We start from the raw sequence: 23,172 nt of genomic DNA, 5'->3' as shown, positions 1-23,172 counted from the left end.
TTCATTTGTAATCTTTGTATACTCTGAGTCATTAAATGTGGTGCCAAGCATGGGACACCACTTTTGCCTTCTCTTCAAAGCAGACAGAAGGATTACTGTGTATGAGGAGGTGGTGCTTAGAGGTGATGACCTCCCTTTCTGATAAGGCATTGAAGATAATGATATATTTGTATTGCAGTCACATACCCTGGAAGATTCACAGGGTAGACTTTCTGTACTTTTAACAAAACTTTCAATTCTAGTAAGCCTTTTTTCTTTTTCAAAGATAGGTGGCAGTCTGGCCAAAGTAGGAACCTGACATAAAGAATTTCCTTTATTAAAGACTTTATACTTAGTAGCTTTTCAAAAGCTATTTGAACTGTTTCTGATTTTTTATTTTTCGTATTAAAATTGATGTGTATTTAAAGGTCAAAATACTTTCATTGAATCAAGTTAAAAATGTGTAGTATTGTGGAGGAAGATGTTAAGAGTGTGTTGCACAGCATACAAAATACAGTCTTTGAATTCTGAAATGGAGAGCATTACTAATTGGTGCTGAACTTGTTCAGGAAACATCCAGGAGCAGTGGTAAGAAGAGTCAAATTCCTGTGCAATTGGATTTGGGCGGCATGCTGGCAGTCTTGGAGCAGAAGCAGCAAACAGAGAAGTCAAAACAGTCTTCTAAACCTGTGGTGTTTTCAGGTACTGGTTATGATGAAATTTTCTTTCTTTCATCTCGAGTCTTTTTTAAGGATTCATATGTTAAACGTAGCCTGATCTCTGATTTATAATGATCTCTGAATATGCAGACAGGAGTACAGTTCCCAAGGTACAAGAGAAAATAGAGGTTTTAAAACGCATGACAATCTGAATTGTTTGAAGGAAGACTTAGGGAAAGAAAAATCGTCAGGACAATGATTTGTAAAAGAATACCTTGTATAAATATGAGAGGTGATTGAAATTTAGCTTTGGCAAAAATGCTGATGTTTGTGGAGGGTTTTGCTTTCTCTTAAATACCTGTGTTAATGTTGTGATCTGAACCTGCAGGAAGGGCCTATGCAGTAACAAAGGCTTTCTTAAGCAGCTCTGGTGCTAGAAATCCTAGAGCTGTGACTGGAGTGAAAAAGCTGCTTTGCAAACACAGGGGTTATATGAGACTCAGTCAGCCCAAGCCGGAGGATGAGTTCTGCCATGCCTGATTAATTGTGAAATAATTGCTGTTAACGAAATGCTAGGTTTTGGTGATGGAGAGAATCTTTCAGATCTTGTGGATGCATAACCAGGAAGTAGAAACAAATAGCTCAGTATCTGTTTCATTGTAGGTCAAAATTTAATCTTGGCTGTTACTGCAGTGTATTTTGCAAAAATGATGTTTGATCAAATTTAATGATGGTAAAATTTATCTCCTTATTTCAGTAAATAATTTTTTAAAAAATTATCTCAGAGAGTTAATCATGAGAGAATTCATCTCACAATGTTTAATAATAGCTGAGCTTTTAAATAAAAAAAATTAAAATACCAAGCAGCGATGAGACTTTTCCCTCACTAACTGAAAGAACTTGTAAGATGCTTTTTAAAATTCTTTCTCTGCAATTGATCTCTCTTTTTCATTTGAGTCAGTCAAACTCAACGCTGCAGAGGTGCTAATAATCAGGTTTGTTTCTGTAAAACTGTGCGTTGCATGGGTTGGCAAGTAGATGGTGGAGCACAAAGGTATGGGTCACAGTGTCTGTTTTCTAATGTTAAATTGCCTGTGTCTGAATCTGCTGCAGAAGAGAAATTGATGTGTCATGTTTGTATACTGGAAGTATAAGGCAGATGTTACCTCAACTTTATACTTTTTTTTTTTTTTTTTTAACATTCAGTGCACCCATTAAATTGGTGTGTGCCAAAATGTAACGTTAGTTTGTGAAGTGGCATTGTGCTGACCTCTGTAACCAGAAGAGTACAGTGGACAAGATGGGCAAGGAGTGTCACTGCAGACAGAGTTATTTTGTTTGACTTACTACTTCATTTGGTGAATAATGTGTGAATGGAACAGCATAGTAAAGCAGCAATCATCTGACTTTTAATTACGTTTTAGAAATGCATCAGTCATGCAAAATGACACAAACAAAGCCATCAAGGTCAGGAACATGAGAACTCTGTGAATTTGGAACGGAGAGGTGGTGTACACAGTGAAGAAAATATGTGTCTGCAGGATGTATACCTCTGTATTGCTTTAAATCCAGCTTCAATTCTTGTAGCCCCCTATGCTAGCATACTGCACAGTGTTCTTTGCAGTGTTCTCAGTTTGCCTTTGTTACACAGAGCCAAAACAGAAAAGATGTGGTTTTGCAGTTTTATGAAGTAAACTGTTTATGCTAATAGTACTGTATGTGGTGTTGGAGGATCAGCATATAAATACTTTGAAGCAGTAAGTGAAGACGGCTTAAGACGAGCTGCCAGAAGCTTTGGGTGTTTTTTAGGGGAGAGAGGTTGCCCGAGGCACAAAGGTGTCAGGCTCATTCCACTGATACTTAATGTCATCCTCTTCTTTGACTTGCTAATGTAACTAGTTTATATTGCAGGTAACCGAAGTTTGACAAAGTGCTGTCACGGGATACAGCAATTCCTACTGATCGGAGTTGAAAAGGAGGGGAGTAGTTTTTACGGTGTAAGGTCATGGTTTGGAAGATCCAGGTTCAGTGACTTGACCAGGCATTTAAAGCTGCTGTGCTTTAAACCCTCTGAAAAACCCAAGTAAAGCAGACATCTCCTGAGAGCTGTGCTGGTTAAGCAAAAGAGCCTTAGCTGTAGCTTTGCATTACTCATTACCCATCTGCAAATGAGCTTCATCTAACTTTATTAAGGTGCAACGAATGGTAGGAGTAAGTGCTCCAGATTATTTACAGCAATTAAATGTAAAACCTGTAATACTGCAACTAAGCATTTACCTTAACACAGTACAGAATCTGTGGCTGAGGAAGTGCCATTACCACGAAATGTGGAGACTGCTGAAGGTTTACCAAGCCAGCATAGCGTGATGTTGAAGGTAGCTTGGAGTGCACTGTTTTGCCAAATTCTGCTTTTGAGAGTTCAGGGACAGAGCTTGTGATTCTAGTTGTATAATAGAAGTAGAGGACGTGTCAGTCTTTCGGGAGGAGTATCTTTATTAAATAACATTGTTTAATGACACAGGGTTGCCTATAAATACTCTTATAGCAACACAACACAAATTTAATACGTCTATACTAGTCCTAATCCAGTCATTAAACTTGCATTGGATTCTAGTTTAGGTATTTGTAAGAGTTGTCTGATGCACTCTTTTTTTATCTCAGTTGGTGGTGCCATACCATTGCTTTCTAAAGAACCTGCTACAGCCACAAAAAGCCACCGGTTAAACCAAGGAAAGATGCCTCATAACCCTTTGGATTCCAGCGCTCCTTTGGTAAAGAAAGGGAAACAGAGAGAAGTCCCTAAAGCAAAGAGACCAACACCTCTTAAAAAGGTCCTCATATTTTTACCTCAAATAGTACAGTATGGTCTAATGTAACTTCATTATTACTCTGAGTTTGGTAAACTTTCTGATATGGAGATCTGTATCTCAGCATCCGCTTGTTTAAACTGAATGTTAGCTTTCCTTGGTTTAAAAAAGGGGAGAGGGGTGTGGGGAAGAAGAGGGCAGTCTTGCTAAATAGCATATACAAATCCCTCCAAAATACATTTTCTCACTTAAATCATGTGATATTTGAAGAAGTGCCAGTACAGAAGTGTTCACACATTGTTGGTGCAGGGGAACATCCAAATAAATCTTATTTGATTTGAACAAGAGATGTTTATTTGCAGGACTGAGGAGAATGGATCAAACAAAGGTAGTATTTAATATTTCTGTTCTCTTCCAAGCCAGAACTTCAGCTGATTCTGCAGCAGCTAGTATCAGATCTACCTGGCGATTTCTCTTGCATCTTCCCTCTTTGTTCATTCACTTTGTCCTCCATCACATCTTCTATACAGAGGATTTTGAGATACCACTCCCATCACTAGGTCGCTTTTTGGTCTAGAACAAATCTTGCAGAGCGAGCGAAGGTAGTTTAGTGGTCATTCTGTGCTGCTTAACTGAATTGGAGAACTGTACAATATAAACAACATGTAGCATATAACAAACTCTAAGGGGTAATACTAATCACTGTCTTAGGGCTGTTCTGTCTTCATGCCATCCAGTTTCCAAAGTAGGTTTGAGAATACAAAGATTACTTAGTGTAATATATGTGTTCATAGTATCGTAGGAAGCTTACTTTTGTTCTTTGTTCACCTTTGACAAATGCAAATGGAGAAATTTACTTTTGCAGTTAGATTCTGTGGTGTAATTAATTACAGATTTTATGTAGATTAGCTGAGCTAGTGATCGTATGTACAATAACTGCTTCTTAGCAGCTACAAAAGCAGAGAAGGAAGATGAGTTTCAGGAAACTGATTATTACTTTCGCCTACCGTATCATGTTTGGATCCAGCATATGACCTTTCCTTCCTTCCTTTACCATACTTCACTGTCTGTGGTAATTTCTGCTCTTGTTCTTCTTCAACCAGCAAATTCAGCGACAGCGATCTATTAGACTGACTCAAGATTTTCCTTCCTTTTATGTGCAAATTTAAAGCAAACAAACAAACAAAAAAACCCCACCAAAGAACCCCAAATTATGTATACTTTGAATGGTGGTGCCAAACTTCTTTATGGTCTATATGTAAACATTTGGTAAGGGAAACTGCTTAGTTATCTATGTGACATTGAATTGATTTGGGTTTTATACGTATATTTTTTTAGATTATTCTGAAAGAAAGAGAACAACGTAAACAGCAACACCTATTACAACAGACAGCAGTACCAAAAGATGAAGATAATATTTGTCAGTCTGCAGAAAATATTACTGAAGATGAAACGCTTCTACAGGGTAGTCAAGCAGGTATCTTTAAAGAGAAGGCTATAATACAGTGTGTAAGTTGAGATTTGAGAGTAAGCACACTTAGTCCTTTAAAAAATATGTACCAAATACTGCCAAATGAAAACTGTAACTTCAGAATTTTCTAAGATAAATCTTGGTCTTATCTAGAGTTTAATGTGTGCCAAAGCTGATAGTTAGTGTAGGTGAGTAATTTGGATTCTGATTACTGTTCCAGACTTTCATGCCTGTTGGGTTTATTATGTGTCGTAATGAGAGTCCCTGCATCTCTCTGGCAATCTGTGTAGAAAGAGGTACAATAACAAAAACTGAGAGATAACAAAAATGTGTGACCTGTTCCCCTACTACCACAGACTGTTGAAATACTGAAGTAATGACTATTCTACAGATACTTGATAAGTTAGTATCTTCACAGTGCTTGTTGGTCTGTCTTTTCATTGAAATATCTTCATTTACATGATAGCTGTTCCTGTAATACAAGCTGCTGAAGGGTTTCCGGCAAACACAGGGATCAAGGAAACTACAGATGGCTCTGTGACTTCAAAGCAGCTAACCTCGAATCTTCCAAAAATCCATAGTAGGAAATTTAGAGAGTAAGTATTGATTATATTAAGGTCTGTTTTTCCACAGTGCCACCAATATAGCATTTTTCAAACAAGATACTTCAGTTGCAATCTGTGCAACACTAATTGGAGTTTAGACTGAAGGTTCTGGATTTTTTTTTCATTTTTTCTGTAAACTGACACACAAAGATACGATATCCTGAGAAATAGTCTTTACATTGTTGTAAATCTCACTTCAAAATGCATGTTCCTCGAATGAAAACAAAAGATCAGAAATTCATTAGAGGCTAAGGAAGGAAAAGGAGTCGCTGTTAAAGTATAAGTACCTAGTTTTAAATAAATTGAGCACCAGCTTAATATTTCAAAAAAAGAGTAATACACCTTACTTATTTTTAGTGTGTACTCTGGTTTTCTGCTGCTAGACCAAATGACAAAAGTATAAAGAATGTGATGAACCAGATGACGTTTTCGTGTTGTGGCTAGGCAGAGAAATAAAGGGAAGATTTGTGGGTTAATGCGTGCGGCACTTAAGTTTTGTTTAAACAGATGTGTATACGTGTTTCCTTATAAAAGAAGAAATAGTCATTACTGTAGGTGAGGAGGTCAGAGATCCAGTCATGACAGTTTGAAACAGTTACTTCAGGTAAGTTTCTGAAACACGAAAACGTCATCAGGTAAGTTTCTGAAACACGAAAACGTCATCTGGTTCATCACATTCTTTATACTTTTGTCATTTGGTCTAGCAGCAGAAAACCAGAGTACACACTAAAAATAAGTAAGGTGTATTACTCTTTTTCAGCGTGACCTGGATAGGCTGGAAAGCTGGGCAGAGAGGAACCTGATGAGGTTCAACAAGGGCAAGTGCAGGGTCCTGCACCTGGGGAGGAACAACCTCATGCACCAGTACAGGCTTGGGGTGGACCTGCTGGAGAAGCAGCTCTGCGGAGAGGGACCTGGGTGTCCTGGTGGATGACAGGTTAACCATGAGCCAGCAGTGTGCCCTGGCTGCCAAGAAAGCCAATGGGATCCTGGGGTGCATCAAGAAGAGTGTGGCCAGCAGGACGAGGGAGGTTCTCCTTCCCCTCTACACTGCCCTGGTGAGGCCTCATCTGGAGTACTGTGTCCAGTTCTGGGCTCCCCAGTTCAAGAAAGATGAAGAGCTACTTGAGAGAGTCCAGCGGAGGGCTACGAGGATGGTGAGGGGACTGGAGCATCTCCCCTACGAGGAGAGGTTGAGGGAACTGGGCTTGTTCAGCCTGAAGAAGAGAAGGCTGCGAGGGGACCTTATAAATGCCTACAAGTATCTGAAGGGTGGGTGTCAGGAGGATGGGGCCAAGCTCTTTTCAGTGGTGCCCAGTGACAGGACAAGGGGCAATGGGCACAAACTGAGGCACAGGAAGTTCCGTCTGAACATGAGGAGGAACTTCTTCCCTCTGAGGGTGACAGAGCACTGGAACAGGCTGCCCAGGGAGGTTGTGGAGTCTCCTTCTCTGGAGATATTCAAGACCCGCCTGGACGGGGTCCTGTGCGGCCTGCTGTAGGTGACCCTGCTTCGGCAGGGGGGTTGGACTAGATGACCCACAGAGGTCCCTTCCAACCCCTACTATTCTGTGATTCTGTGATTCTGTAAGCAGTGTTTTAACTTTCAGTTTTCCTCCTATAAAGGCACCACTGGCCTTTTTGCTGTTCATGTTGTAGTAAAGGTTAATACTGATACAGCCATTTTTTATCTTCCCCATGCCATATGTCATCTCTAATTTAACTTTTAATTGTATTAAAAATTACTTGGTTTGTTTCTATGCAACACTCTTTTACTGAAACCACAGTTAGGGTTGAATATGTACAGGGCAACTTGGTTCTGCCTATTGTAGGATCTAGAGCATTCAGCAAAGCTTAGAATATTTTGTGTCTTTAGATTAGATTTTCAGTGTTTTAGTAGACTTGTCTTTGAGACTTAGTGAAATCAACTGGGGATAGTAAATAAAAACTCTGTAACTTAAATAAAATTTTGAGATAATTTTATGTTTAAGATCCAGGATAGATCTTGCAATCTCTTCACATAATCTTATGTGAATTTGCCACTTGGCATCTTTCTGTTGACTGTGCAGTTGAGATATCTTTAGTTTTTCTCTTTGGGACCTGTCTTTACTGAATGATTCTTTGTGTATAAGATGGGGGAAGAAGATAATTTGGAACCCTAATCTCTCCCAGGGAATAGTAGAAGGATTAATTACATCCATTTTAATCCTTTCCTTATGAACACCAGAAGGCAGTAGTGTGGTAAGTGAAATAGGATGGCAGACAAAAAATAGGAACCCAGAGATGAGGAATTTGATCCAGATTTCCATCTTTGTTATGAGTAGCCTTGCGTTTATAGAACTAAATTAGAATTTTATACTTCACTTGCTGTACGTTGATTCATGTAGGTAATATAGGTAATAACTGCCCTCAGACAAATGCTTCAATAGAAAAACGTGCATATGTATTTATTGGTATAAAATATATATGTAGGTTTATTGTATGTGTGTGTATGTATTTTTAGTATAGTTTGGTAGGGGAGCCAGATATCACAAGTAACAAAACTTTCTGTAAGTTCTCAGCCATTGAAAAAAATCTTCAGTACATTTTTATTTTCATGTATATAACAAGTGTTGTTTGGAGTAGAAATAGAAAAAAAGATGATGACATAGAATAGAAGGTAAACTGTTCATATTTTACATAATTTACATATTACATATTTGTGTTACTTATTTGTAATTTTAGGGTTTTTAACACTTGATTGATTCTTTCTTTCAGTTATTGCAGCCAGGTACTGAGTAAAGAAGTTGACAGTTGTGTGACAGATCTCTTGAAAGAACTGGTTCGTTTCCAAGATCGCTTGTATCAGAAAGACCCGGTGAAGGCCAAGATAAAACGCAGGCTTGTTATGGGCCTTAGAGAAGTTTTGAAACATCTGAAGCTGAAAAAACTGAAGTGTGTCATCATCTCTCCTAACTGTGAAAAGATTCAGTCAAAGGGTAAATAACTAAAAAAAAAAAAAAAGTTTGTTTAATAAAAGAAATATAAAAAAGCAGACTGGTAGCAGTATTATTATGGGAGGAACTTATTTGAGTAGTCTTTGAATTCATGTAAAGATGCCTGCTGCCTTCAGATTGTTTACAGCTCTGCAGCTGAAGGGTGAGCTGAGTCGAGACTGTCTGGGGTGGGAGAAGTTACCTGAAACTGGGTTCTGTTCAGTTACCGATTTGCAGTGCAGCTGCACTGGCACAGCTGAGAAGAGATGAAGGCTGCTGATGCCAGCTGCACCACCACGAGAAGTCCTGCTGTATCAGTCTCTTCTAGGTCACAGATTGACAATAAGTTGTCACTGATAGTTTGTTGTAATTACTGTCATTACTTTCTATTAACTTTTAAATAATTTCTTAGCAGCTGGGGCTTTTTTTTAGTACTAGATTAGACTATATAACAAAATACAGAATAGTAGCAGTCTAAGGATACTTCTAATTAAGAATTTTTTAAAAGTGTGAAAATGTCCTTTAAAAATTGAGATCTAGCGCTGTTATTGAGAGCCATGGGGTTTTTTTATTCCCCTGTAAACTTTTGTAATTTCAAAATGTACCCATAATCTTGGGGCATTTTTTTGCAATCTTGTAACAGTACTGTCCCGTAGTTACAACCAGCTTGAACAGTGTCGTTGTTTGCTGTCTCTGTTGTCTGCTCCAGGTGGGCTGGATGAGACTCTACACAACATTATCGACTGTGCCTGTGAACAGAATATCCCGTTTGTTTTTGCCCTGAATCGCAAGGCCCTAGGCCGCTGTGTGAACAAAGCGGTGCCTGTGAGCGTGGTGGGAATTTTTAGCTATGATGGGGCTCAGGTAAGCTGAAAGGTATAGGCTTGTATTTTTTGTTTGGCTTTAGTTTTTACCTGTAAGGGGATGAAAAAGTACTCTGATGTTCAGGTTTCGTTTGCTTTGCTTGTGTACACTTGTACTCTTTATCCCAGGTCGGTGGATTTATATGAAAAATTTGTTTCAGAATTACAGCCACTCAGCACTGTTCAAAGAAGTAGTTTGGCCATCTCTTCCTGACATCCTCTCCATCTAGATCTCTTTCCAATTTTTTTTTTCAAGCAAATTAGGTCATTTTCTAAATGCTTGTAAGTTATTTGTTTTTATGTCTTTATACATACTTAGGTGCTCAACTTTTATTTATGAAGATACACGTTCTAAATATTCACTGCAGATTTTCGTGGAGATGTTAAAAGTTGCTGTATGGTTTAAGCTCTGCTAATGTTTTATATTTTCATAGGACCATTTTCATAGAATGGTACAACTGACAACAGAGGCCAGGAAGGCCTACAAAGATATGATAGCGGCTTTAGAGGAAGAAGCTAAAGGTGGAGTAAGAGAAATCCAATCCAGCATCTTAACGACTGAATATGAAAAAAATGGCTTATCAGAAACTGGTAAAACATCTTCTAAGGACTCTGATGAGGATGTACCAAATTATAGTGAGTATTTACTGACTTGTTTTTCATTCAGTTTTCATTCAGAGTGCTCTTCAATTCTACCATTTTCACTGAAACAAATGACACCTGACACTTCAGTGGTTAGTAAGGGGAGAATTTCTGTTTTTCTGTGATTTCTACCCCCGCCCCTAATTTTATAAACCTGAGGTCGGCTCTTGCTCAGAAAGTCTTAGAGACAGTTGCTCTCCAAAATGCACTGATGGCAGGTGGTACTCATTGCTTTGTCGAAGGAGGTTTAACAGAGCTCCTTATTATTTCTATTTGTTAGAAAATACTCTCTAGTTTTTCTTCTACAAGTGCATACTCTATAACTATGGTGGACTTAAGTTTTGTATTGAAGCCTGGTTGAGATGCATCTTTCTGTCCAAAAGTGTTCCTGTTTTGTAAAGGCTTTCCACTTCTAGAAACACATTCCTCCGGCTCTGCTCATACAGTCACCAGACAAGAAGATACATCACAGATACCGGGCAACTTAAAACTTCATTGAAAGTTCTGAAAACTTCTCACTTTTTTAAAGTTGTATACACCTTCAGAGTTACTTGAGTCGGGGGCTGGACACAAGGACCTCAGTGGATCCCATCACTCTGAAAGAATTCTTTCATGCATCATCTGATGTTGCGTTGTGTGCATGCCAACACACGCATGTGCAGACTTACCTAAGCACTTACTTTCGAGGAGGAAGTAGAGAATCAGTGTGACTCTTGATTTTAAGTTTTTCCTCAAGTATTATACAATAACAGGTTTTGTTTTGTTTTTTTAATTCTGATATTCCCTAGTTAAAATCTGGAAGAGAAAACTTGAAGAAGAGTATAACCCATATGCACTGGAACTGGAAAGGAGTGCAGCTGCTGACATGGTGATAAAGAATTCAGAAGAACATCAGTAAATCCAGATCTAATTCTACTGGGCTTAAATTTTTTTTTTAGACCCCCCCCCCAGGAAGAAGGTGGCAAAATAAAATAATGCAAGAAATATATGAAGTCAATTAAGTAAACTATTCTGGATCCCTTTAAGCAAAATACACATTGGAGCACATGACGCACTGGCTAATGCTTTTATATTCTGTGTATTTGGCTGATTACTATAGTAGATGACAAGAGCAACTTGTCTTAGCCCTGAACCACTTGAACTGGCTTGGCATACTTCAGTGGTTTTGTGGACTAGCATTGAGTTGTTCGTGGTACAATATATGAAAAGAACTTGCTAGAAAGATAATTTTGTTTGGGAAGAGATGCCACGAGCCAGGAGGTTTGGGCTTGCAGGGAGTTGCTTTTTATTTGTAACTGTTGTTTAAAGAACTCCAACTCTGTTTTGGTTGTGGGTTTGGTTTTGTTTTCTTCTTCCAAGTAAACCTGCTCAAATGGGCAGGCTGGCATCAATGTAAATTTCTTCCAGTCAGCAAGAAATCAATTCTGGGCAGGCAGCTTGATCAAAACTAGTTAGGGAAGGCCATGATGACAGAGTTCCCAGTTAGCTGTTCTGTGTGGTATTTTGTTCTTTGGGGATCATACAGCAGGCGTGAAGCAGAGAGCATTGACTATGAAGGTCTGAAATTCCTGAAGTGAAAATTCTCAGTTCAGAAATTTTATAAAGTTGATTAAGTGTACAACGATGATGTTTCTGCTGCTACTGAGACTAGTCCTGCTTTGAAGTCAGAGGATATTGAAGGACAGAAAATGTGCCAGCCTGCTCTCCTATCTGTACCTCCTCCATGTTAAGACTTCTCCTTCCTTCAGTATGGGGTTGTGTCGGTGTATATATGTAGGAGTTTTTGATCGATCTCAGTTTGTATCTAAGGGAAAATTTATATCCTAGAGGAAATAAAAATGTATATCTTACAGGAAATAAAGATTTAAAAACAAAATGTGCTCATAATGGTGGTGGAGCACCTTAGTGGGAATATCTTATGTAAATACTGTTGCTTGCAAGTTGCAGACATAGGATGACAAGCCTAAAGAAAGTAATTGGAGGATGCACGAGTAACTTCTGTCCTGAAAGGTGATACAGATGCCATGTGCTGCTGCAAGCATCTCTGAAGGGTGTCCGTAAGTGCTTTACCACATTGAACATATGTAGTGCAGTAACTTGGAAAGTAGCTGCCTTGTGAAGTTAGAAGTGATATAAAAACTTTAAATAATTTTGAAATTAAAAAGTTTTGTAGAATGTAAATCAAATAAAATCTGTTACAATATATTGATTCTATAAATTATGGTTGTGACTTAAGTGAAAACTCCTCTGATGGGCTCTTAATGATACTTGAAATGTCAGTTTTGAGGAAAAATGTTGGTAAAGGGAAGCCAGCCTTAAGCTGAAATGCACAGTTGGTCAGTAGTTATGATGATGACCTTTTTGTGTTAGTTTCTTCTAATATTAAATGAAAATTGAGCGTGAAGGATCACAGTGATGAAAGATGGTTTTGGCCAGCAGATGTCCTTGATCCCCAGAGGTAAGCTGTGATTTATGCATACTTGTGCCACTTTTGATATACATCTGAAACTCTGAAACTGCTAAACCTAGTCACCGCACGAAATGGGGATCAGTTGGTGAAGATCACGTAAGCAGCGTGTGGGGTTTTGGGCCATATTTTCTATTTTGTCTTAGTGTAGAAGAGCATGAAAAGTTACTTTGGAAATATTACAGGTTCAGAATTGTAGGGAGTTATTCCCTGTTCTGAAAATGCAGCAAAAGAGTTCACTGTAAGTGGTCACAGCTTTGTTAACTAATTCTGTTACACAGATGTTCTTTCACAAAGTTGAGCTAAACAAAAAATCTGGCAATCTTTTTTATACTACTTGCAGTACTTTGTTGCAGAAACAAGGCAAAGCTCGGCTACGCTCATCTAAAACTGTGACTTCAGTCTTACAAAGCCTTACCTTCCCAACTCAGGCTGAACTAAGTCTGCTTCAAATCTATGGAATAAATAGAGGATGGACAATTCGAGAAAAGTCTTTTTATAGTTGTCCCTTAGCCATAAAAGAGGTCATAAGAGAAACAGTGGGGGAAAAATTCCCTCTGAACATTGGTGGCAGAAGTCTGCATCAACATTAATGTATGATTGCAAATGCGAAGAATAGGGAAGATAGTTTGTGTATAAGAGTTTTCACCTTGCATGTCTGACCACAAGGTGGTCTGGTATTGAGGGGGGGGGTCATTCAGGAAAGTCTCAGAGGAAGATGCTTCCTTCAACGTGGGAAACAATCTAAATCTTACCAGGCAGGGGATAGGGGATAACTTAGGGGTAAGTATGAAGCTTTCTGCTATTGCTAGGAGCAGCTGTCCCCATGGATTCAAGCTGTAGTGCCTCCTAGGTGGCATCTTACTTTATCAGTCTGGAAGCAAGCAAGACAGAAAACTTGAATTATCCTCAGACTTTTGTTTATTAGTTTCAGAAGGACAAAACTCTGAACAGTAATGCAGTAAAACAGTTTCGCTGTGGATTTTCAATCTGCAGTTGTTCACTAGTAATAGAATTCATTCAACATAGAATTTTTTTAAGCTACCACCGTTATCTCAAATATAGAAGAATAATTTGCAAAAACACAAGAGGCTGCTTTAACTTGGGTGCTTTGTAATGATCGGTTTTGAGCATTAGCCAGAAGTTCTTTATTTGGTACAAAAACTTTATTAACAAAGGAAATGTGTTTGAACAAATGAACTTGCTGACACCAGAAAGAAACAATGGAAACAGAGTATAAGGATAAACACATTCAAAGAAAATAAATGGGTGAGTTGAAGTGCCTTTAAATAAATGTGATCCACATCTTACTATTAATCTCTAAATCATATGCCAAGATCCTCAAGCCCAAAATTAACAGTTTTGCTTAATGAACTCAAAACAGAAGCCATGCATCATATTATATTGTTCGAGCAACACAAGTCTTACTGAGACCACTTTTATTCATGAAGCTGAAATAACTGGCATCAGAACGCCAGAGGGAGTTTCAGCATGGGATGGGTGGCCTCTCTCATAGCATGTAGCTTAGTTATGCTTTGGTGCAGTAAGGATATCCCCGTCTACCTCAAGCTTCAGGTGATTCTCCTGAATATCGGTTTTAATGTCAGCACTAGTACTTGCAAATACCTCTTTGAATGCTGCGATGTTAAGAGTACTGGGTACTTTAACCTGCATACATTTCTCCTTCTAGTCTGTTCATCCCTTTGTCCATTAGAGGCTGTTTTTCTTGTTGCAGCTCTCCTGAAGAAGAAAAAAATCAGAATGATGTGTTAATATTGCTTTAACAGTTAAAATGGTGTTTAAAGGTTGGCTATGCTAACTGTTGTACGTGCAACAAGCATGTGTCATATCCAGATGTTATCAGAAGTAATCTTTGTTCTGTTAGGGAAAAACATTAAAAGCTACTTATGGAGTATTTTTTTAAACGAAGGACAGCTTTGATGGACAGTACCATTTATGAAGCCCAGCAGCCTCTGCAATCCAATTAGTCTATAGCTGTGATGAAGTTAATGTACTACATTCAGTATTCACAGACTGTGTTTTGGGTGGGATGAGAACTACTGACTGATTAGCACTTGGTTAGTGGAGTGAAGGAGCAAGCTGACATAACCATAACACATTTATGTCATGGGTTGAGCAGATTTTACTGCCAAGAGGGCAAAGAATGATGACATACACAGGAACACTAATCACTTTGTTATATAAATACATTCAATTGCAGAAGCATCATAGGCCATTTATAAAACTGGGGACTGTAGTGTAGAAGCACTGTAGGAGATGCCTTTTCCAAAAATTCTTACCCATGCTTTCTGCCAGTTCTTCATCATCTTGTCATGTTCACTGATGGCACTTCTCCAGGTTTCAAATTCTTTGGTCCATCCATCCTGACCAGCACTATCTGAGAATTGAACATGGGATGATTGCTAACTACGTAATGATGAAGTAAGTTGATACCTGTTTGGTAGCAGTACTTCCTGTGGAGGGCTGGGCTAGAAGGAACAAAAACCATCATCTTGTTCTTTGTTTTGCTCTACCTGCTCTCTTGTTATTTGGAAATAAGTCCTATTCAAATGGCCATGTCTCTTCCCCTCTGCAGCAAACCTTGTAGCCTCCAGAGTAAACAGATTCAATGCCTTTATCTATGATTCAGGGTCTAGAAAATACAACCTACAAGTTAAAGAGTTCAAACCCATCTAAGGAGCACAGGAGTGCTCCAGTTAGATCGTACCGAGCTTGGGGAGAAGAATGATGTGATACAGCTGACTATGTCCAGTTTGTAATGTCCCATTTTTTGGTAACATTACGTAGTCTTTATTCCACGGAGAACTTAAGAAGGGCTATTTTACTGAATCTTTCTAATGCTGTCTGCCAGTTTTTCTTGCAGAACATAACATGGTGGTGACATACACAGATGTAGTATTTTCTATTTATCCTTTGGGACACGATCAACAGTATATAGTGCTTTTGGAGCACAGTGAAAGCCTCCGTCTGTTTTACATCTACAGTAGTTTCACTGAGATGCTCTTCATTCTGCTTCCGAGACAGACTTCAAAGTAACTGGAGTGATGGCAAGACAGCTAGGGTAACTCCTGCTGCTTTTTTTCTGTTACTGGAAAAGGACGGGTTGAACTGTTCTTGACAAATTCATGTTTGTTATTAACCAGCTAATTACTTTTTCCTCCACCCTGCTAGTAACATCCATACTCTATCGACTTCATTGCTCCTGCTGTCCAGACCTTCTCCAGGCCTGGATAACTTCTCAAAAGCTGGTTGTAAGTGATGGTCAAATTGCATCGGCCAGTTGTGGGTACCCAGAGATCTTGCATAGCTGCTGAAGTTAGCTAGATGACCTCTGGCCCAGTTTGTGTCCAAATGAAGAGGTAGGAACTCACCTCCAGGTGGTTTACAGATCATGTGATTTTTAAAGATTCGTGGGTGGTGGGGGTTTCTCTTCATCATCTGACTTCGTTGGCATTACAGAATTTTTCTACATGACTGAAGAGTTCTGGCAGAGTACCTATTTTTAACTCCCTAGTACTCATCTGACTTCCAGTTTGTCTCCATTAGTGTAGCAGTTATGGTTTCATTTCTAGATCATAACTGCAAATTTGCAGGTTAGTCCTGTGTGGGAGGGGGTAGAAGAAGGAATTTTTATGGCTCTAAAACCTCTTCATAAACAACTGGATTGGATACTAATACAGTAAAAGCAAGAGTTACCATCTTCAGATACACGTTTTATGGGTGAAAATTACAGAGCTTTATTTGTATCAGGATCAGGCCAAACATGGCGTACATTCAAAACTAGCCTACCTTTATCTTCCACTGTGACAAGCACTTCTGACGTTGTGTTCCCAACTTTAGAGATGAATGAACATTTGTATTCTGTATTTTCTGATACTGAATCTTTCACCCAACTCAGAACATGCACTCTGCCATCAAACAGCATATGAGATTGCTCAGTGATGCATGCCTTCATCTGCTGTCCGTTCTTCTTCCAGACAAAATAGGAGTCACCCGGACCTGTAAAAACGTCAGTCAGCTTGTTTTATAAGAAAATATGAGTCTTTGCAAAGAAAACAAAAGCCTAAGTCCTCAAGATCATGCTCGAAAGCATAAATGATTGATTGTAATGTTTTTTAGGTTTCTTCAGCTGAAATTCTGGGTACCAAAAACCTGGGATATAAAGGTGCTAGCACCGGTAACTTAGGTTCAAACCAAAGTTGTAAATGAGTTTGCATGTGTAAAGGAATTCTGTCTGCATTCTCACAGAGGGGAACTGTGAGAGAAACGTGATAGAGCAGATGAACACTGGCACTACCTGCCTGTACGATTTCCTGTAGAGCTAGGCCACGTTACCTACTGCTGATCAAGCTGAAACTGTCCGAGATGTGCCTTGCGAAATCTGAAATAAAGGCCAGGAGGGGAAAAAGTTCAAGAACTCAGTGTGTCAAAGATGTTGGAACTAATAATGAAAAAAGCAGAAGCAGCACAGAACCATTAGTCACAGCAGGCAATTAGGCAAGACAGAACTTGGAAGAAGCTTGGACCAACAACAAAGAGCAATCTAATCTTTTAGCCTTGTTGCTATTATTTGTCTTAACCTGCGAGGACAGAGTTTGAATAAATTGGGAGATTGACAGTAGCCCAGAGGACAGAGCAGCTGTTCCCAGAAAATTAGCAAGGTTGGCTGAAGTGTACTTGGCAAAATCAGAGCCCTTTCATTTGAAAGGCAGACATCTGGGCCTAGCTCAGAACTTTGCAGTAGTCCTGATGTTTAAAACATGCCTCGTTCTCCCTCAGGGCCTAGGATCCAGACTAGCCTTAGCAAGAGAAGATGTAAAGACAAATTTGGGGTAAAAAGAAAATAAACCATTTTTGAAAGTATGTCTTGAGAGAACAGGTAACCTACAGAAGTCAACTTTTACTAAGAGCATTTTGGATTGCAAATTGATGTGGCATTTTTTTCTAGAAAAGGATTTGATTCTAGGTCAGTGCCCTGAAAACTAACTAGATTGTAGATAACCGTGCAAGCAGATAGAGAAAAAAGGTAGTCTTTACATCTGTGCACTTCCTCATCATATTGTGTTAAATCTTAACTCGTTTGGAAATAAAACTAATGTACTACAGAGACATAAATCAGTAATAAAGAATCAGGGTGACTGATAGAGAACATGATCTAGTCAAAGCCTGGTAGAGTTTATCTTGGCGGGAGGGAGGAAGGGAGGCAGGCAAGCAGCACAGTCTCTCGAAGGACTGACAACAGCTCTGACAAAGTGCAGAGGGCAAACACGAACTGTAAACAGCTAGCCTAGCACACACTCATTTAAAAAAAAGTTTTATGGATGATTGTACTTATCCTACAATTAACAGTGAATAAGTTACATGTTGCTAACTAAGATCATGGCAAGTCTGGAACCAGGGACAAACTATTTCAGTAAACTAATGCTGAAGTTGGAATTTGGTCAAATGTGAGAAATAGTAAGTAAATACAAGCACAGCAGAAAGAAATCTTTAAGTAAAAAAAAAAAAAAAAGGGCTTTTAAGACTAAATCTACCTTCAGAACCGCTCTGGATAATAATTTCTAACAGATGCCACAATAAATCTGACACAGCATTAACAGAGAAACAAAATTAAGCGATAGGGTCCACAGAGGTCAAGCTGACTTGCTGAAGTTAAGACCAGCCTAACCACAGTGAAGCAAGAAGAGGGAACGCTGCGGCACAAGCCTCAGGATGAACTTTTCCAAGCACAGAAGAGTTATTACTCTAGCATTTTACAGCTAAAAGCCAGGTGCTTGAGTAAAGACACAAGCTCACAAGTTTTACCTGCAGTAGCTCAAGCTGTGACACACAGGAACATGGCCATTACCTAAAACCAGGAGCTTGAAAAATGCCATTTTAGGGCCATGTGAGGAAGCAGCATGGTCAGTGCAGCACACTTCCCTAAACTTACTTCAAATATTACTACTCCCACCAGAGAACCTGTTCTGTTTTCTGGTGCTAAAGATCACAGTTGTTCTGGAAATCTGCCAACAGCTCACTTTAGACACACGCTTCACCAAAAGACTAAAATCCAACAGTTTCCTTACATGGGCAGTTTTGCAAGTTGCGTTGTTTCAGGTCAGCCCCTTCACAAGTTGGAACTGGGCGATTTTACCCTACCTTTGATTTGGGTGCAGTCAGAAGCACTGGAAATCCCCACAGAGACACACTTGTCCCCACTCGTGCACGTTAGTCCACAGCAAGATCTAGGTTCAAGCACTAGTTGGGGTTTTTACTGATCTTTGTGTTTCACTGCAGTTTATTTCTGGTTTTCAGGCACTGTGCTACCACTTTTTCTACTTTGTTTCCTTTTCAGGATTGAGTGACAGTAAAAATACACTACGAAACAGTTTCATCTGCAAAAACTCTGAATCACATTTGTTAAATGCGAATTTTCTACACCTCCAGAGTGAGATAAATTCAGTCTCAGATGTAATAGTTACATAAGTATTTTCTGAAGATAAAGCAAATTAATATGAACATATACTCTGCATTTGCTACTGTTGCTATGATACAAATTAATTACGTCTAGTGCAAACTTTAAAACATGAACTTCTAACACAGTTGATGTACTTACTTTGCCGTCCATTTTAAGAATGCTTGAAAGATTTAAAAAAGTCATCTTATTAAAACATAATAATGAAGCAGAGAATTAAACAGCACGTCAGTCTAGATGTGTAAGTAGCTATGCTTAAGCAACAATGAAAGATATTTCAGACAGTTAACTCTGAAAACATTGCTTCGGTCTCAGTAAACATATTACTAATAATCAACTTCACTATCGTTAACGATTTCAGAAGGGGAAAGGTTAACAGTTACCAAAATAAAAAAGCCTTGCTGCACTGTCTGAATTACTCCTTTTCTCCGCATAAGCCCTTCTTAATCCCCAGCGTCTGCAGAAGCGTTTGCTACTTCTTCATACAGATTTTATTTTCTGTACCTCTGCTTTCAGCACTTTGAGCAAAATGGCACTGGCTGGGTAGTAACAGCCCAGGCACTGTCCAGGTAGTTTCTGCTGGTAAAATGGGTTCTCTGACCCACGCCAAGTCAGGCAGGTTCGCACAAGCTCTGTATTTAACAGCCAGGTGATTGTGCCCTCAGGGTTTTTTACAGGGAAAGATTTCAGCAGCTGGGGATAGCATTAAAAACTTAAAACCACTGCAGCTCTTTGTAAACTTCTACCCACAGTCTAACTGTATTCACTGATTTATTGGTGTAAATTTGTTCTTAGGTTAAAATAAGTCAATAAATGAATAAATCCATATTTAAAGAACTGAAGGGTACATCTACAGATTCAGAGCAGCACGCTGAGGCACCCTGCTAAACTGTACCAGGTGAAGCGTTGGCCATATACGCATCGAATCCTAGCAGACACACAGCTTTCAAGAAAGCCTGGAGATACCAATTTAAATGCAAGAGATTATGGATTAAGCAGAGCTCAGTGATGTAGGGCTGGGCATCAGGAGGGAGCACTGGCCAGCGCCTCGTCCCAACTGCCGCAGCACGCAGAGCTGCATGGACCCTTCAGAAGCTGCCCCATGAGACGCTCGGAAGCGCTGCACCACTGCTGCCAGTCTGGCACACTGGTTTTCCGTGTTTTTAAACATGGTTCTTGATGGGTAAAACTTAAGGCTTCCCTATAAATTATGCAGAGAAACATTTCAAGGTAGAAGGAGGCAGGTTGGGTAAAACGAAGTGGGAGCCATCAGCAAGCCTAAGCCTCTTAAAGCTTTCCCCAGCTAAACTGAACTCTGAAAGCTGTCAGCAAATTGAAATCCAGTGAAGGTAACCAACAGGTATCCCACAGAGAAATTCTAGCAGGGTAACAAAAAGTCTTTTTCACAAATTCCTATAATCTAGCCGCAGAGGCTATCCTCAGCAGCAGGGAGTTTAGGTTTGGATAAAAAACTCCCCTGTATTCCCCAGTACACACCAACACCCCTTCCAAAGCTCACAACGCACAGCAGATTTTTTTTTTTTTAAAAAAAGGTCAATCTAAACAACAACAACAAATAGTGGTATCTAGATTTAATGCTTGCTATCTAGCATGCAGTTTTCGCTTGTACTGAATGCTACTGAACTAAATATCCCAGATTTCGGAAAACTGGGATCATTACAGGAAGCCCTCATCCAGAGCAGGGATTAAGTTTTAAAAAGACACTACAAGCTGGGTGAAGAAAGTTTATTTTAAATCAGAGATCAAAGCACAGGAGAAGGGTAGTCAACCATTAATATGGAAAACCACCACCAGCACTAGCCAGTACATGAATGGAAGATTTAAGGCTGGTCACAGTTTCTCAAGGTGCAGGAGTCTGAGTCGCTGTTGCTGACAAGCTGGGAAAACAATAAATAAACAGTAAATGAAGCAAGCATGAGGGTAACAGATGGAAAAAGTGGAGAAAGAAAGCATCTCTAAATTGAGACAAACATCTTTGCAGTTTTCTGAAAACAGCATACAAGGTAGGTAGCCAATATCAGGTAACTTTTTTTTTAGTTTTTTGATGGTTTTGGTTTTTGTTGTTTTTTTTGTTTGTTTTTGTGTGAGGTTTTTTTGTTTGGTTTGTTTTTGGTTTTTTTTTTGTTTGTTTTGTTTTTTTAAGTAGGGGCAATACATTCTTGAAAACAAACCAGAAATATCTTGACAGTAATGAAAAAAAGATCAAAAACACTTCAAAAACCAAGGGAAACAGACCTCTGAAATGCCAAGGAGTATTACTTCAAACACCAAGTAATTCATCCTGAAGAACACACGACATACCTACTCCTTCAGAAACCCGGCGCCTTTGTTAAATTACGAGTCCGCTTGTGCAACACCAGCACCGCCGGATGACGCGGCCCTGCCAAGGCAGGCGAACCGCAGGACGCGCTCCCTGTGCAGCGCAAACCATGTCAGAGCTGCCTTCTCCGAAGGGAATTTAAAAGCCGATTGGGAAAATGGCTGACTCGCGTATCAGCTGAAAATGCAAATCGTAACCGTCCACACCTCCCAGCGCCAACAGCACTTATTTAGGTGTTCTCTGAGTGGGTCCAAGAAAAGGTTTTGCAGTTGGAACCCAGACAATTGCCTGTGAAGAACAATTAAATGAAGCCGTAGCAAGCTAGAACCAGGGTCTGGCAGAAGAAAGAAAATGAGTTTCCAGTTTAAGTTTGTTTACTTCTTTTTGGCCCTGCCATCAGCTAGCAGGGCTGCTATGTTAAGTTTTAAAATAACGTGAAGAAAACTGGGGAATGTATTTTAGGGATTCACATCTGCAGAAATCACTCCTGCTCTCCAGAGAGTGCGAGCTGCTGCTTTTGGTCCTTTGTTTGCCAGACAGATCTAGCAGGAAGGTGACTGGAAGAGACGCAAATAAGATTTTCGTCTCCACTGAGGGGACAACGCACACAACACGTTACGCAACGCTGGTAAGCGATTTCTGCCGAAATAACAGGCGACAGCTGTGTTCCAAATCAGTACCCAGCCAATCAGACATCGCACTAAGGGATTAAGGTTTTTGCTCTTGCAGGGAAGACAAGGAAAGTAAGTGCACAGGGAGTCAGTCCACAAACCAGGCTGGTGGGGGTAACAAGAAGTTCTGAGGAAAAAAGCGTAAAGTTGGGATCGTGCTCCAGAGACTCCAGCACCAGTCTGCACCCACCACATCTTACAACACAGGACTGGGAAATCCTGCTTCTCAATCATGGCCAGGGCTTAGGAGTTAGTTAGTACCACAGCCACGCTCCAGCCTGAGATGTTCCTGAATCAGAGCTGCATATTAGCAAGGAAAAAAACAGTTTAAACATAGTTATGTTGAACTGCAAAGGAAGAAAGGCTAAGCTGGGAGGTCAAGTAAAGCCTTGTAAGCAAATGGTACACAGAAGCAAATCTACAGCAAAGTCAATCTCTCTCCTGGTAAAGACACATGCCAAAAGTAATTTAGAAATTACATTTGGGCCTCTGAGACCCCGATGTGATGCAGACTTCTCCTTTTATACATACCTAGTCATACTATAAAAGCTGCCATGGATTCTGCAATACCCCTTTTTCCTGCACCCTCATAGTCCCCCCGTAGTCACGTGTATATTAAATTCAAGTGGTGAATACCGCCTGTTTTGTGGCCAGATCAGACGCCTCTGCAAACGGCCCGTACAGCACCTGATTCCAGCAGCGAGCTGAAGAGCTGAACTAAACAACTGAGCAGCACGAGCTGCTGATTCACAGAGATACTCCTTGGCAGAGTACCGGCTGTTCCCCTGAGTCTCAAGAGACTTTTTGACATATTATCTTCTCAAAAGGATGGCTTATTCAAACCGTTCAGGTACCTGAAACCATGCAGCAGGCTTAATTTACCTGAGCACTCTGCTCACATCTGATGCAGCTGACAAAATTTACCAGTGAGTGCACAAGAACCATCACTCACTGGCACACAGGGGATACACTACAACGAGCATGCAGCATGAAATGCTTTAAGCACATTACAATAGTAATGATTACTTGCAGGCTACAACTACTAGCCCTAACCAGACTGATTTCCTCATGGGGAGAAAGATATTTGAGTTTTAAGCATGCCTAAATAATGTCAGAAGTCATATGCTAACAGGCTTCCCAACCACACCTTATTATTCACTGCGCAGGAAGAACCTGTACGAATGCAGTCAAGCTGCACACTGTGTAAGGCAAGA

At 39.8% G+C, this 23,172-nt stretch overlaps 2 protein-coding genes across 10 annotated transcripts in view; one reads left to right on the top strand and one right to left on the bottom strand.

Moving 5' to 3' along the window:
• Positions 1 to 12,958, top strand: part of SECISBP2 (SECIS binding protein 2) — a 29,879-nt gene extending 16,921 nt beyond the window's left edge. For 2 of the 5 annotated variants that reach the window (XM_075411506.1, XM_075411504.1), the window contains exons 11-18: positions 549 to 681; positions 3,300 to 3,469; positions 4,784 to 4,922; positions 5,383 to 5,512; positions 8,279 to 8,499; positions 9,206 to 9,360; positions 9,794 to 9,995; positions 10,790 to 12,957. In XM_075411506.1, the coding sequence (XP_075267621.1) occupies positions 549 to 681; positions 3,300 to 3,469; positions 4,784 to 4,922; positions 5,383 to 5,512; positions 8,279 to 8,499; positions 9,206 to 9,360; positions 9,794 to 9,995; positions 10,790 to 10,899 (1,260 nt within the window). In that variant the 3' untranslated portion in view covers positions 10,900 to 12,957. Of the gene's footprint in view, positions 1 to 548; positions 682 to 3,299; positions 3,470 to 4,783; positions 4,923 to 5,382; positions 5,513 to 8,278; positions 8,500 to 9,205; positions 9,361 to 9,793; positions 9,996 to 10,789 lie in introns of all 5 variants that reach the window. The other 3 variants (XM_075411505.1, XM_075411503.1, XM_075411507.1) reach the window with 3 other exon arrangements.
• Positions 12,959 to 13,401: 443 nt separating this feature from the next.
• SEMA4D (semaphorin 4D) overlaps positions 13,402 to 23,172 on the bottom strand; it is a 97,583-nt gene continuing 87,812 nt past the window's right edge. For 2 of the 5 annotated variants that reach the window (XM_075411512.1, XM_075411515.1), the window contains 3 exons: positions 16,279 to 16,488; positions 14,769 to 14,866; positions 13,402 to 14,208 (listed from right to left, as the gene is read on the bottom strand). In XM_075411512.1, the coding sequence (XP_075267627.1) occupies positions 14,179 to 14,208; positions 14,769 to 14,866; positions 16,279 to 16,488 (338 nt within the window). In that variant the 3' untranslated portion in view covers positions 13,402 to 14,178. Of the gene's footprint in view, positions 14,209 to 14,768; positions 14,867 to 16,278; positions 16,489 to 19,087; positions 19,133 to 23,172 lie in introns of those variants that run through there. The other 3 variants (XM_075411516.1, XM_075411514.1, XR_012761940.1) reach the window with 3 other exon arrangements.

Source organism: Opisthocomus hoazin, chromosome Z (assembly GCF_030867145.1).
Source record: "Opisthocomus hoazin isolate bOpiHoa1 chromosome Z, bOpiHoa1.hap1, whole genome shotgun sequence".
Classification (NCBI taxonomy): Eukaryota; Metazoa; Chordata; class Aves; order Opisthocomiformes; family Opisthocomidae; genus Opisthocomus; species Opisthocomus hoazin.
Note: the sequence above shows the minus strand (reverse complement) of the source record. Positions and strands in the feature narration are given on the sequence as shown.